General features: G+C 36.9%; 1 protein-coding gene across 2 annotated transcripts in view; it reads left to right on the plus strand.

Moving 5' to 3' along the window:
- LOC144964741 (uncharacterized) overlaps positions 1-12,492 on the plus strand; it is a 62,724-nt gene extending 50,232 nt beyond the window's left edge. For both annotated transcript variants that reach the window (XM_078899308.1, XM_078899309.1), the window contains 3 exons: positions 2,725-2,889; positions 8,340-8,538; positions 11,702-12,492. In XM_078899308.1, coding sequence (XP_078755434.1) covers positions 2,725-2,889; positions 8,340-8,538; positions 11,702-12,135 — 798 coding nt within the window. In that variant the 3' untranslated portion in view covers positions 12,136-12,492. The remainder of the gene's footprint in view (positions 1-2,724; positions 2,890-8,339; positions 8,539-11,701) is intronic.
- Positions 12,493-14,202: the final 1,710 nt, after the last annotated feature.

Below are 14,202 nucleotides of genomic sequence, written 5' to 3' on the forward strand. Positions count from 1 at the left end.
CTTTGCACTTCAAACCCATAAGTCCCATCCCATAAAACCTGAGTTTGTACTGGTTGTTGTATATTTAACCGGAGCGGAAGATGCAATTGTTTCTACGCTTTGTATATGGCGATACTGAAAAAAGTAATTTACTCAAGATCTTACAAACCCAGCTCGCAAATCATTGCTGGGGGCTGGGGCAGAAGGGGGGGGGGGGGTGTTGACTGTTTTTTTTTTAAATTGCAAAAATGCCGGGGTTCAATTTTGGAATCGCATTAATTCCGATATAACACAAGAGAGAGAGAGAGAGAGAGAGAGAGAGAGAGAGAGAGAGAGAGAGAGAGAGAGAGAGAGAGAGAGAGAGAGAGAGAGAGGATCGGTCAAAATCGACGTATACCTATTTGCAGGTCAAATAACCCATAATGTTATAATCTCATTGGTGTAATGGAAATACTCTCAAATCGACGCAAATCATTGTCCATTGCAATTGCAACAATATTAAATCAAATCTTTTACTGCGTTAGGTTATCAGACCTGCAAATATATGTACGTAGGTCATTATATTAGATCTTTTTCTTTCATATTAGAGAAATGTGACCATTCATCTCAACAAGGTATTATTATATCCGGGTCAGCCTAATGTTTAGAATTGAATTTTACTTACAATATTTTAATAATTAAATAGTCGTAAATGCGTTCTTTAATGAAGGTATATTATGTCTCTATAACTTTGAAGAACCTATATTTCTTAATACTGATCATTTGTGACTCACCCTCTCAAAATGGTATTATGTCGGGACGAACTAGTTGTCGGAAATTGAATTTCCTCAAAGACTCGTATAGAACTTTGGATGACTTCTCTTCCTCATGGCTAAGAGTAAGCATAATTTTTAACACTGCAAAAATCTCAAAGTTCGTATTTCTTATCATTTTAGTTCTAAATGATCGTTTCTGAGTTAGACTCATCCCGACATAATAGCGTTTTGAAACGTTGAGTCACATTTGATTTGTGAACTCAGATTGCCTCATCAAGATCAAGTTCATTCATATAATATAATACCAATACAATAATAATTGTATGGGTCACTCCTGGTTCAAATCGTTTATTTCATTCAATATGACGAAGGATACTGAATTCTGATCCTTGATCTCAAGAAGAGATGGGGGAACGAATGAATTTTAAAAAACGCGATGTGAAGATTGACTAGTTGAGACTGCTGTACTCTGGAAAAAAAACTAGTATTTAAAAATTTGGCCAGAAAATTAAACTTGATAACGGCTTTCAGTTACACTGCTGTAGACTGAAAAGACGTGTCTTTCTCACTTTGGCCCAAAAATCTCTTACTTCATCAATCAATGATTAAAATTAAAAAACGTCTCGAAAGTTTATTCTATCTAGTATCTTCTAAGAAATTTCGAGTTAATTGTTCTTGGGAAAGTTGGAGTTTATCTAAGTCGGCTATGTGGTCTAGTGGTATGACACTCGCTTTCGGATCGGAAGGTCCTGGGTTCGAGCCTCGCTTGGCGCATAGTTGAGTCCTTGGAGAAGGCACTTTACTCATATTCTCTCACCGTACTCAGATGTAAAAAGAGTACCTGCAGCGTTGTCTCTGTCCGAAAAGCATTGTAACATCGCCTAACAGGCGCCATGTCCCGTCCTAAATGTTAAATGGTGCTGTTGGCCAGGGACCCCTTGTAAAGCGCTTTGAGCACATTTACTGGATATTACGCTATATAAAAGCTCATTTTTTGGGTCTATCTATATAAATGAATTAACAATCCTATTTTAAGCGGCTATGTGGAATAGTGGTTTGACACTATACTTCGGATCGAAGGTCCTAGGTCCGAGTCCCGCTCTGAGAGATGCATAGTTGAGTCCTTGGAAAAGGCTCTTTATTAATTTTCTCTCACCGTACTCATGTGTAAATTGAGTACCTGGCCGTTAACAGCGCTGTCTGTTGGGGAAAAAATATGTAATATCGCCCAACAGGTGTCTAGTAATACAGTGTTGCTGTTGGTTAGGGACCCCTTGTAAAGCGGTTTAAGTCCGTTAAGTTGATATTGCTCTTTATAAAAGCTCAAGGTTTTATTTAGTTTAAGCCTTTTTTTCAAAATGAAAAAAGATGTTTTGTTTGTGCTCCGTATTACAGTCCCTTGGTAGAGGAACCGGTCTATAATTTATGGTTAACCACCCATGTATGGAATGTAGGCATTTATGTACTTTGTGCCTTTGAAATTGTGAGCAAGTTCTCAAGCCCAGCTCCACCTTAGAATGTAATGCCATTAATCAAGGGTACACGATTTTTTTCATTATTATGAAAATCAAAATTAATTCAACTTTGCTATTTTTGAGTTATATTAATTTTTTTTCACAAACTATTTTTATCCCTCTTCTGGTCCATCTTCTACACAAGTAAATATGAATAATTATATATTATCAATATAGTGGTGTTGGTATGATCAGTGCCCATAATATAGGTGATATTTTCTTACCACTTCGTTGTGTCTTTGGGTAAGTCACTTTATAAAATTTACCTCAATTGACTCAGGTTTGAACAAGTCGTACTTGGCCAACGATATTTATGGTTATTGTGCGCAAACAAAAGGGACGCTCACGAGGCAAATTGCATTCGTAAGTGGCAATAAAGCAATGTGATGTGCAATGCGCAGGTTAATCCGTAGTGATACTCTACTCTATATGAATGTTTTTATATAAATGTATATTATGTATTTACATTCGACCAGGTGAGCAAACGTATAAAACAAGAAATGAGGCGGACAACGCGTCTATACCACGAAGAGGAGAATGTTCCAGACATTCGGGAACTTTCTGTCTTGGACGATTTAAAAAGACATCATAGTCTGTCTTGCTTGGCAGTGTGTGGAATTCTAACCTGGTTACCCATCGCTGTAAGTGTTGATTAGATTATCTCTCTTTTCCTTCTCTCGGTCTCATTTCAATTTATGAAATGTGACCCATCGTATCAAGACGGTATTATGTCCGTGTAAACAAGACTCCGAATTATTATTCTCAAGTTAAAATGACAAGAAATTGTGCGATTTTAGTTTTTATCATTTCAAGTAATTGTATCTATTGTCAATAATACCTATATCTAGTCTCATCATGTTAACTATGAACAAATTCTAATTTGAGCCTCTAAAACACGTCACCGTCTTGAGGCGATGGATTATAAGTAGGTATTCTCAATATAATTTATCATTTACATTGTTGATAGGGCGGAAACCCGAAGCCTCTGCATCATTTGCCATTGTCTGGACGTTTAAGCAACTAAACCATTGCTTTTTCATTTGATGACACAACTTGGGATCACACTGTTATGATTCTGAAAAAGAAAACACATTAAAAAAAATTAGGCCAAAAAATTAGTCCTTCAAATATCGATCGATTGATATTAACCTCATCTTGGTTAAAAACTCTTAAACATGTGACTTCGCGAAGTCCCAGGTTTGAGAGTTTTTGGCAACATGAGAATCATTTTAATCGAGCGATATTTAAAGATCAAGATTTATGACCAAACCTTTCATATGCGTTAGTTCAGAATAAGGCAACACATGTTTCCACTTAAGTATCTTCGAATCTATACCATTGCTGCAGTGCATAGGTGGGGTCTTGAATTCACAGCACCACCTTATTAGCGGCCCATCGGCTCAAAGCGCATGTTGTGTTGGGGTGAACCAGATGGCTAAAATAAAAAGGAGTTAAAATAACCAGACATAATAACCTATCGTTTATGTCACTTTGAAATGATATTCATCTTCTTCAATCAAGCATTGAAACTTAAGTTAAGTCACATATTTTCAAGATTACAAATTCATTTTAAAGCATTTTTCTTCCCCGACATAATACCCTTTGGAGGCGACGGGTCACTTTAGGTCCGAGGGCTCAATACAGCATCTGTGACCTCAATGGTATGCCCTCACTTAAGCGAGGTATTTTGCATGTCTTCCTCGTAATATTGGAGCTGTTCTTAATTCTTTTGGCGAAAAGCAGTACATGCCTCGTCTTTTGTTTCAAACAGACTGTACCACCATAAGAGGTAGAAATGAGTGGGGGGGGGGGGGGGGTGTTAAAAAGAGCCAAAAAGTGGTTTTCAAAAACTTCTTGTATCTCCGTTTTTACCATTTTGTGATTTTGAAGATAACCTCCTCTTGAATCTCTTTTTAGACCTATGATTTTTATTGAGATTTAATTTCAATTTGGTATCAATTTAGGGAAATAATATTTGTATAAATTGAATGTTTAAAATAAATATTACGCTTCGATTAGGATCATGGAGGGAAATCTCAAAACAGAGGCTAAATTGACATTTGACAAATTGTTAAAGAGATTAGAGCATAATGTCAACTGAATAAGCACCATATGAATGCAATCTTTCCGGGTCTTTTTTTAAAAACAGCAGTAGGCCCAGACCATCAAGAAAACAAACATAATATTTCCCTATCTTCATCCCTTTGTCCTTACCTCGGGGGGTTCTTCTTTCATAATTTGTATTCCATTGCGGCCCCTTCATTGATCGAGTTAGTCATAATTTGCTAACTCATTCCCACCTAATTTCCTGTCCGTGCTGGTATCTATTAGACCAGAAATTAACCCTTTAACGACGAGACCGAATTTCTTTCAAATCATTACTAGTTCTCTTGATATAACTGCGGAACGAGCAATTTCACCTAAAAGGGCAACGCATCAAAGTGACTCGCACTTTTATAACAGACCCAAAACTCGTTACTTTATTGTGTGTACAAACAGTAACACCCTATCTATATCGGATCGAGTAAAATGAAACGGGTTAACGTTGGCCTTAATACCAACAAATGTCTTGAATTCCTCTCGCCATTCAGTGATTGCGGTTTTGTATCCTTGGGGAAAACACGGTCAGTGCTTTGATAGATGACATTCTTGTAAAGGAACCGGTCTTGTATTTCAATTATCCGGAGACAATTGAGAATGGTGAATGAGTGTCATGCGAGAAAAGCCACGTTCTTGTAAACCATAAGATTGAAGGTTCCGATCCTAATGTAATTGTCAAATCGTTAATTTGGTACTTGCTTGAACATGGACTTACTTATATTACCAGTAAAGACTATGTTTATAATTTTGTTACATATACAACTAGGAAGTCACTATTCCAGGTTTATTAACCATTGACCATGCACCAATACCTGCCAAAGTATGCAACAGAGACCTTATTATAGCCATGAAGACATGGAAGACCATCATGATAATGTCACCAAGCAGTAAAGCCATACTCTGGAAAAACACTTTGACAATTTAGCCAGCAAACTCGTCCTTCAAATATCGATGGATTGGCAAAAACTTCGTGAAATCTCAGGTTTGAATGTCTTTGCCAAGATGAGGGTCGTTTAAATCAGTCGATATTTGGATGAGTTTTTTGGCCAAATTTTTTAATGCGTGTTTTTCCCGAGGTCGGACGTTAACCGGTTAATTTATATTTTGACACAAACCTCAACAATTAACCATCGTGCGGTTTTTATAAGCAAATAATAATATATTATAAATCGTCAATAAAACGGCCAGACGACTCTCATCTCGGCAAAGATCTAGTGAAAAGTGTATTTTTAAAATTTTACACGTCAAACCTGATATCATACGAGTAGCTCACCGATTTCACCAAAAAGCAGTAACGACAATGCAACACGGTCTTCGCGGAAACCAGTGTGACATTACATTTACTGTTTTCTTGATAAATCGATCATGTCTCCAGTTAAAATAATTGAAAATATGAGATATAATTTGCTAAAGGTTGTAACTTAACACTTCACCACAGTTATGTGTTGGGACGACGTGTATTTATTTGCACGTCTGATAACCCACATTGTCATGTGCTCGTAGTTGTAATGGAAATGCTCTGAAACCAAGGCAAATTATTGTCCATTAGAACAACGTTCAAACAAACCCATAATTGCGTGCGATGATCGGACCCGCCGGAAATATGTGCACGTAGTTTTGGGATGTTTCAGATGTCAAAAAGGGACTTCAAAGTTAAAACAATCAGAAATGCCACTTTTAGTTTATGTCACTTAAAGTAGAAATAATGTTCATTCATTCTACACATTACGGCACAAAACCGTTTCCTTTGTCTCGTATTGTTATACAATAATCACAATTGTAACTCTTTCCTTAACGATTATTTTCAAGACTTTGATTGAAGTGTCATACCGACCCAACACATAAATTGAATTTTTAAACTCAAAATTTAAAAGTAATAAGTAGAATCTACACGGCGTACAAAATTTTGTTCAACAAAACAGGCTATATAAAACAGCATTAAGTTCTTGCAAATAAATGAAAGATTTTACTTCAATTTTGTGACTTATAAAACAAATCTGAAAAAGAAAACTGTTGTTTGCATCGAAACGAATGTGACTATAATCCTGTAGTTGGTAAGGAGAGGGTTAAGAAACTAAACCATCCCACTATAGTGCCGTATTGGGGGCTGTCCTACCGTTCAAGGCTTTAGGATTCCTATAACTCCGGTACTCAGATACGATACTTCTATAGAGTAATCTTAGTATGTAATGAAGGTACTACATCATTGTCGTCACACCGACCATTTTAAATCAGGGACATTCTGTACTACACACATAAAACACTTTTTTCATTTTGGTAAAATAAAAAAAGAAAGAAAATCAACTTGACTCCATAATATATTTTCGATAGACGAAAACCAATTTCTGAAAACGTCTTTAAGCATTATGATAGTTTACAGGATTTCTTTGTTCAATTACGATGTTTGAGACTGTATGGCAAGTAACGGTTTATCTTAATTTATTGATATTTAAAGTAACATTTTAAATTTTAAATGAAAAAAAATAATGTTGTCAATGTAGGGCAGCCCTCATAATTCTATTGAGGAAATAATGATGGCGAGGACGGCTTACTACAGGATCACGTGATGCGATGCTATTCTCCAATCCTTGCCAGACGATTAGTGTTGTTAGCACGGCCTATGAAGATCCGTCTGCCTATCTAATTCTTTGTGGAATCTATTTTTTTCTGTTTTAAAATCATCATTATTTTGGTTTGTCCCAGACTAGCTGAGTAAAAATGATCTACAATGCTTCAATTTCAATGGCTTGCTATGTAACGACGAATTCATTTTTTTCTCTCCAACAGTTTGCTTTTAGCACAGCAGTACAGTCTTTGCTTTCTACATGAAAAGTACTGAGTTCGAATATCCGCTGCGCTGTGTGGCCTTGAGCGTCACCTCGCCCTAGCTCAATTTGAGGCGCTGCATTGCGGCTGACGCCTAAGTTATTCCAAGTATCCCTTGGAATAGATCCTAAAGACAAATTTCCTCTATGGGATGAATTAAGAGAATTTTATTTTATCCTTAAAATGTTTTAAAAATTTTTTTCTTTCATCGTTTGTTTTGTATGATCTTTTAAAACTTAAATCGTTTTTATTCTATGTTACCCGTTAAACCAAACCGACTATTACGTGAATTAGTGTGAGATTACACGGACCCATTGCATGAGGTCAAGGAATAGATTTGATATTTATTTGCCTCGCTTGCGCATGGCAGTTTATCTTTTTATAACACCAACAAAGCAAATGGGGTTCAAGTGGCTTGACATTTTAAGCAAGAAAATAATGTCACCAACCTTGTTACATTGAATTACTCTGGTTGCAGCTTTACATGCAATTTCTTCATTGCATAACACAGCTTAACACATTGAAACACAAACATTTCACAGTGCTAAAATAAGTACGACATCTGGTCTAGTGGTATGACACTCGCCTTCGGATCGGAAGGTCCTGGGTTCGAGTCCCGAGCGACGCATAGTTGAGTCCTTGGAAAAGGCGCATTACTCACATTATCTCACTTTACTCAGGTGTAACATGAATATCTGGCCGCTAACAGTGTTGTCTCTGTCCGAAAATAATTGGAATATCGCCAAACAGGCATCGTGTCTAGTCCTACATGTTAGGTTTTGCTGTTGCCTAGGGGCCCCTTGTAAAGCGCTTTCAGTCCGTTTGGTCGATATTGCTCTATATGAATAAAAAGCTCAAACACTTAAAACCTCGACTAAAAGCTCACCTTAACTATTATGTCACTTTCGAAGGATCCCAAGCATACTTCAGAGGTGATTAATAAGGTGATTAGGATTAAGCCTCAAATATCAGACTTATCTGAGTATTTTTTGAAGTCTCATGGAGAAGACTTTCCCCGCATGTTGAGGTTCGTCTCTATCGATCGATATATGAGTTTCCTGACCTAACGTTTAAAACATTGATTTACCAAAGTAAGGGGAGCTCATCGTGTATTTTATTCCTTATTTCTTTTAAAATGACACTGTCATTTGCATTTCTTTTTCAGATCATGCTAACCTTACAAAAATCGGGCGTCAACATAAGCGAGGCAACTCTTGTTTACTCCAACATCGCCACGTCACTTCCGTGCCTCCTCAACCCTCTTCTTTACAGCCTAATATTGGCGCGATACCGCGAGGGCTACAAAGCCATTTTGGAAAGATGTCGCCGGAAGAAAGGTCCCCAAAAACCTCATCGACTGAGAAGTAAGAACGAAATGTCCACGCTTTATGGTTTATTACTTCCCCTTTCCCATTACTAACGAAAGGGCTTAGCCTCACGCAGACTGGTGATTTCATTATCTCTCTAGATGAATTACTCTGATTTTTATCATCTTCCCCGTGGACCAATTTTCTATTGCTGTTTTTATGACCGCGATATTTCAGTCTCCTTTTTGTCCCCACGGTTTTCTCCATCAATGAGTTTCTCCTGTAATTGGACCTTCGAAATTTGCACAATAATAAGTTGCAAAATAACCTCAAAATATATATAAAAAAAGTGATTTTTAATTGTGCGAAAATCATTATATTAAGATATTGTTATGCATTACGATAATTCTGTTTTGTATGCTCGTTTTGAGGTGTTAGGAAATGAATGGGAAATTTCTCTTATGTTTTTCTTGATTATTGAAATATTGAGAAAGTATCAGCCTTGCACCAATTCCATACTAAAAAGAGCTTGGGGTTCAAAACTCATTGGATTACATAGATCGATACAGTCTAAGAAGCGATGGTCAATGTAAAACGAGGAAAACAATATGAATGGTCACACGCGCGTTTTCTCTAAAAATATTTTTGTCTTTGCTTTTTTTTTTTTTTACTTCTGATTCATTTCTTACACTCTATTTTCTTGGAATGATAAAAATAATCATTATCATTACATTATATTATTTATTATTGATTTGAATACGGTTTCTAATATTGTGAGCAGATACACTGAGCAGATATTGTGCGGCTGTAGAGCCTCCTTTGATAGATTAAAACTCTCCACCCCTCGCCACCGCCCCCACCCCCACCAATCCCCTAGCCCTTTAATCATCCATATTTGCATTTAATGCATGATTCATGACCTGATCGACACTATGAGCGTCCAAGGCGGACATTGGATAGAAATTAAGTGGCGGGGATGTATGAAAGATGTATTAACCCTTTAACGGCGAACATGGATTTTTCTTAGAAAGTAATATCTCACATTCTTTATCTTGTTATATATGCCAGATCTAGTACTCCAAAACTATGAGGACATTAGCAGTGATGCGGTTGAATATTTATTCTATTCAGCGCAAGTCCTTTACCTGTTGCTGTAAAATACGTTGTTGTGTTAGAGTAAAATCGAACTACAAGTGTAAAGGGTTACCGACAGCCTAGGGCTGAAGCCATAACATCAATCTGGAATTGGTATATATTCTATTAAGGTCGAATGATTGGTTGTGTTAAATAAAGATTCTCATCAAATTATGGGCAGTAATATTCACACACACGCTCACGTTAATTACATGTGATTTTGCGTATGTGTGTGTGTGTGTGTTTGTGTATGGAAGAGAGAGAGAAGAGAAGAGAAGAAAAGAGAGAGAGAATGAGAGAGAGAGAGAGAGAGAGAGAGAGAGAGAGAGAGAGTATATCAGTAAGTCTTGCAAGTACGGAGTTGCTTGTATTAGAATGTATGCGTGGGTGAAAGAGACGACTTGAGAGATAGAATAGACAAAGCGATAGAGCGAGAACGAGTGAAAGAGAAAGAGATGGAAAGAACGGACGATATATATATTTATAGTGTGCTTTTTTTTATTGTTGACTCATTTCAGGTTTGAATAACTCGAGATCCATGTAAGATTTCACCAAACGGTTTGTTCCCAGGTTTGCAGAGTTTATTCAAGTTTTGATTGATATAAGGTTTAGCACCGTGCGCCCTTTGGCAGCTGAGTTATGACGTTATCAGTAGAGAAGGGTAATTATGACATAAATGGTAATTTATTTTGGCTTTGTCCGACATGATTCTCGAACCTTGACAGATAACTCACTGAAAACAATGTCTTCTCATATGAAGCAACCTTTTACGTGTCTGGGAATGTACACAAACGCAATGTTCGACATTGGAGGAAAGAAAAATCCAGAAAATCCAGATGAAGTTATCAAGTGTCTAACCAAAAGTCAATGTCTGGTGTGAACTGACCAGGAAAAGAGCGGTCGGCCCTTTCCTTTTTGACGACATGATAGCGATAGCAGCAAACTCTCCGGCTATGTTAGAATCATACGGGAACCCTCAATTTGATTATCTTTAACATATTTTCCCAACAGGTTGGAGCTTCCCCTCAGTGGAGTTTAAATGTGAGAGAACTTTTAAATGAACAGTTCACAAACCGATGGATCGGTTGGGATGGTCCATTCTCCTGGCCTCCAAGATCACCTGATCTAACCTCACTTGACCTTTTTATAGGGATATGTGAAGAGCAGAGTGTTTAGAACCCTCGTAAGAACATGCGTTACCTGAAGACAAAAATATGAGAAGCCGTTCGCTCTGTCACACTACTCATGCTACACAAGACGTGGGACGAACAAGAGATACGCTTGCGGCTTATCATTCAAAATGATGGTGGTCACGTTGAGCTTTTAACCGGACGATTGCGCAAACACACGTTCACAAGATATCAGAAGAAAAAAAAAACTTTAATAAATTTGGACAGTTGTTCTTGGGTTATTACAAACTGAAATGTGTCAATGATTAAAAACAAACACATTATAAATTACGATTTCTGTCAAAATTACCCTTTTCTACCGATAAGGTCATAGATCAGCTACTAAAGAGCGCACAGTGTTAAAACTTCTATCAATCAAAACTTAAATGAATTCTGCACCGATGACAAAAAAAAAGTTTCATGAAACCGTATATAGCTTTGGAGCTATTCAAACCTGTAATGTGTCAATAATGAAAGAAAAAACACATTGCATATCCCCGGTTTGAGAGGTTTTGCCAAGATGAAAGTCGTCCAAAAGGATTGATATTTGAAACACGAGTTTTCTGGCCAAATTATTAAATACGAGTTTTTTTTCCAGAATACAGCAGCTATCTAACTGTTTCATTGTGCTTCGAACCAGCAATTAGACGTCTAGATGGTATTTCCTATTGGAGATGTTTGTCAAATCCGGAAAACCCTTTAGTTTAACGCAGCGTTGTTTTTCACCTCATATTGTCCCGCACCATAACAGACTGCATCTTATCATATGTGTTGAATAAGCTGTTTCAACGTCATAAGAAGAAGAATATAATAGAGCACTACTTTGGAGATCTTTAACTGCTAAAGCTTATTTTCTGAAACATTAAAGCATTGCAGTAGTTCTCATTTCCCGTTCGTTTTTTTTTATCTTCTTTCAGACGTCCAGTATTGCTGTGACCGCGACTCGACCACAGATGCAGACATTGTTTCCTCAATGGATGGCCACCACCGATGCGCCCACGGACGCCCGAACCCGACCTTTGATTCGTGCAGCTTTGACGAAGACATCATGGAAGAAGAAGAAGAAGAAGAAGAGGAGGAGGAGGAGGAGAACAATGATGATATCTCTGAAGACTTTGACCAATACTTCAATTCCAAAGAAGCCAAATATACATCGTGTAACGCGAAACTATCTGAGAAAACTCCTTTGCAAACATCAAATTCCGCAACAAAACACGCAAAGTTATCCGATCCCAGAGGATATCTAAACAAAAAACAATGGACTTTTCCAACGAGCCAATCAAATGAGGATGAAAAATTTTTATTAGCCAATGAAACAGTGGTAAAACAAGAAAATGAAACAAGCTTTTAGGTTTCCGAGTGTTTTTGATTGTCAATACAGAAATGAATTTGTTGCCAATCAAATAAATGTCAAACATGTTTGCATTTCTCAAATTTTTTGTATCCAACGAAATAATTGCCAAAGAGAAATTCAAGCAATTTTTTACATTCTTGTTTTGTTTATTTTGTTTGAGACTTTTGAATGAAATAATTTAGTTTGACAAATCAAATATATTTAAAGCTGGGAAATATTCAACACAGTCCAATTATTGTCATGAAAGAAATTGAAAAAGGATGATCTTCGTTATTTGTAAAATGTTTGTTTATCATGTCAACAAATGTCATTATTGTGAAATAAAATAGACATTTTGTATTGTCAAGAGAATTATCTAACGTCTTGTTATTATTGACAAATAAAACAGTCATTTTGTATTTGCGAAATACGAGCCACAAATATAAAAGTATAAAATGTAAGAGTATTGTTTTTGCCGTTTAGATGAATTCCTTTGGAGGGAATCAAGTCTTGAATCGCCATGCATTGGATCCACAAAGGGAAGAATGATACGGATAATGAAGACCCTGAACAACTTGGAGGAATATATATGTATATGTAGAGAGAGAGAGAGAGAGAGAGAGAGAGAGAGAGAGAGAGAGAGAGAGAGAGAGAGAGAGAGAGAGAGAGAGATAGGGAGAGCGCATTCTATGATTCATCTTGATCAGCGCGTTTTAAATGCTTCGCGATGCTTCCTCTGTCTCTAAGATGGCCATTTTCCACTTTCATTTCAAACAGTACAAATCGACGCTTGTGCCTACAGTTATTCACACCTGAGTTGATTAGAATAAATTGTGCAAAGTGTCTTATCCAGCCTAGAACACAGAGTTTGGGTCAGAAGTAATAATTTTTGTGGTAATTTTCATTCATCTGTTCATGAAACACGCTCAACATAGCTTGATTTTTGTTACAAACTGTGGCATCTTGCGGTTGAGTCACCTTGTCGAGATCAAAGACCTTTTAAGATGTGCGCTCTAAAATGGGGCCATTATGGCGTCTTATGGAAGATGCCAGACGGAAGAGTCCATAGTATAAAATTACTAATGAATTTTCATTGATTCTGTCAAGTTAAATCACAATACAGAGATTTTTTTGAAATGTCAACAAAACAAGCAACAATATAAGTCATGGAAATAATGAATTCAAGATTAATAATCGTATTAATAACGATGCCCACCTTCTGAGATGAATTCATCAACAACTATGGGCTGATTTTGTAGCTAAAAAAATTCAAAGGAATTAATAAAATAATCTTGACATCTTTTCTTCGCCCCCCCCCCTTCCGACATAAAAACAAAAACAAAATCAAAAACAAATAAAAAAATCAATGAATAAATAAAAGACAACAAAACACTCGAAACAAGAGACAGGTATTCCTTTTGCAGGCTAAAAATAGTATGATTTTAGCACCAGGAGCCCTTCATTACTTTTGATTTTTTTTGTTTATTCAAGACTACTTTGAAGTGAGTTTTTAAAAAGTTTTTCTTTTCTTGTCTTTTTTTTTGGATTTGTTCGGCACGCGTCGCCTTGCCAAGAACTGTCTTCCCCGTCTTTGCACTAACAAGACACGCAATCCCCCATACGGCGACTTATCAGGGGAGGTAAGTTGGATTTTAGAGTGCATGTGTCTAAGAGGATGAGGCATATGAAGTTGGCTTATTGATTTTAACACGCAAGGCAGTAATCTGCTCCACATTGGCAAATCACCTTTTAAAAATTTTGGCCGGAAATTTTTACTTCGTTTATCAGTGTATCAAAACGACTCCAACTTGTCAAAAAGCCTCAAATCGAATACTTCTTTAAAAACGTGAGAGTGACTTTTTCTAAGTCTCAGGTTTAAGAAATTTTAACAAGCCGGGGGTCATTTTAATATAAAATATGATATAAAATAAAACGTTTTCTGTTTAAAATATAAAGAGCTGCTTTGTCCGCGTCGGGAGTAATGCTCTTCGTCCACCAATTACACGTTGCTGGGGTGAGGCGGTGGGGGTTGTTAACCCACTGCCGGCGAGAATAGATCGCTTTCATGTCAGAATTTTCCCCATT

The sequence above is a fragment of the Berghia stephanieae genome, chromosome 2 (genome assembly GCF_034508935.2).
Source record: "Berghia stephanieae isolate SIO BIC M18660-M18661 chromosome 2, UCSD_Bste_1.3, whole genome shotgun sequence".
Taxonomy (NCBI): Eukaryota; Metazoa; Mollusca; class Gastropoda; order Nudibranchia; family Aeolidiidae; genus Berghia; species Berghia stephanieae.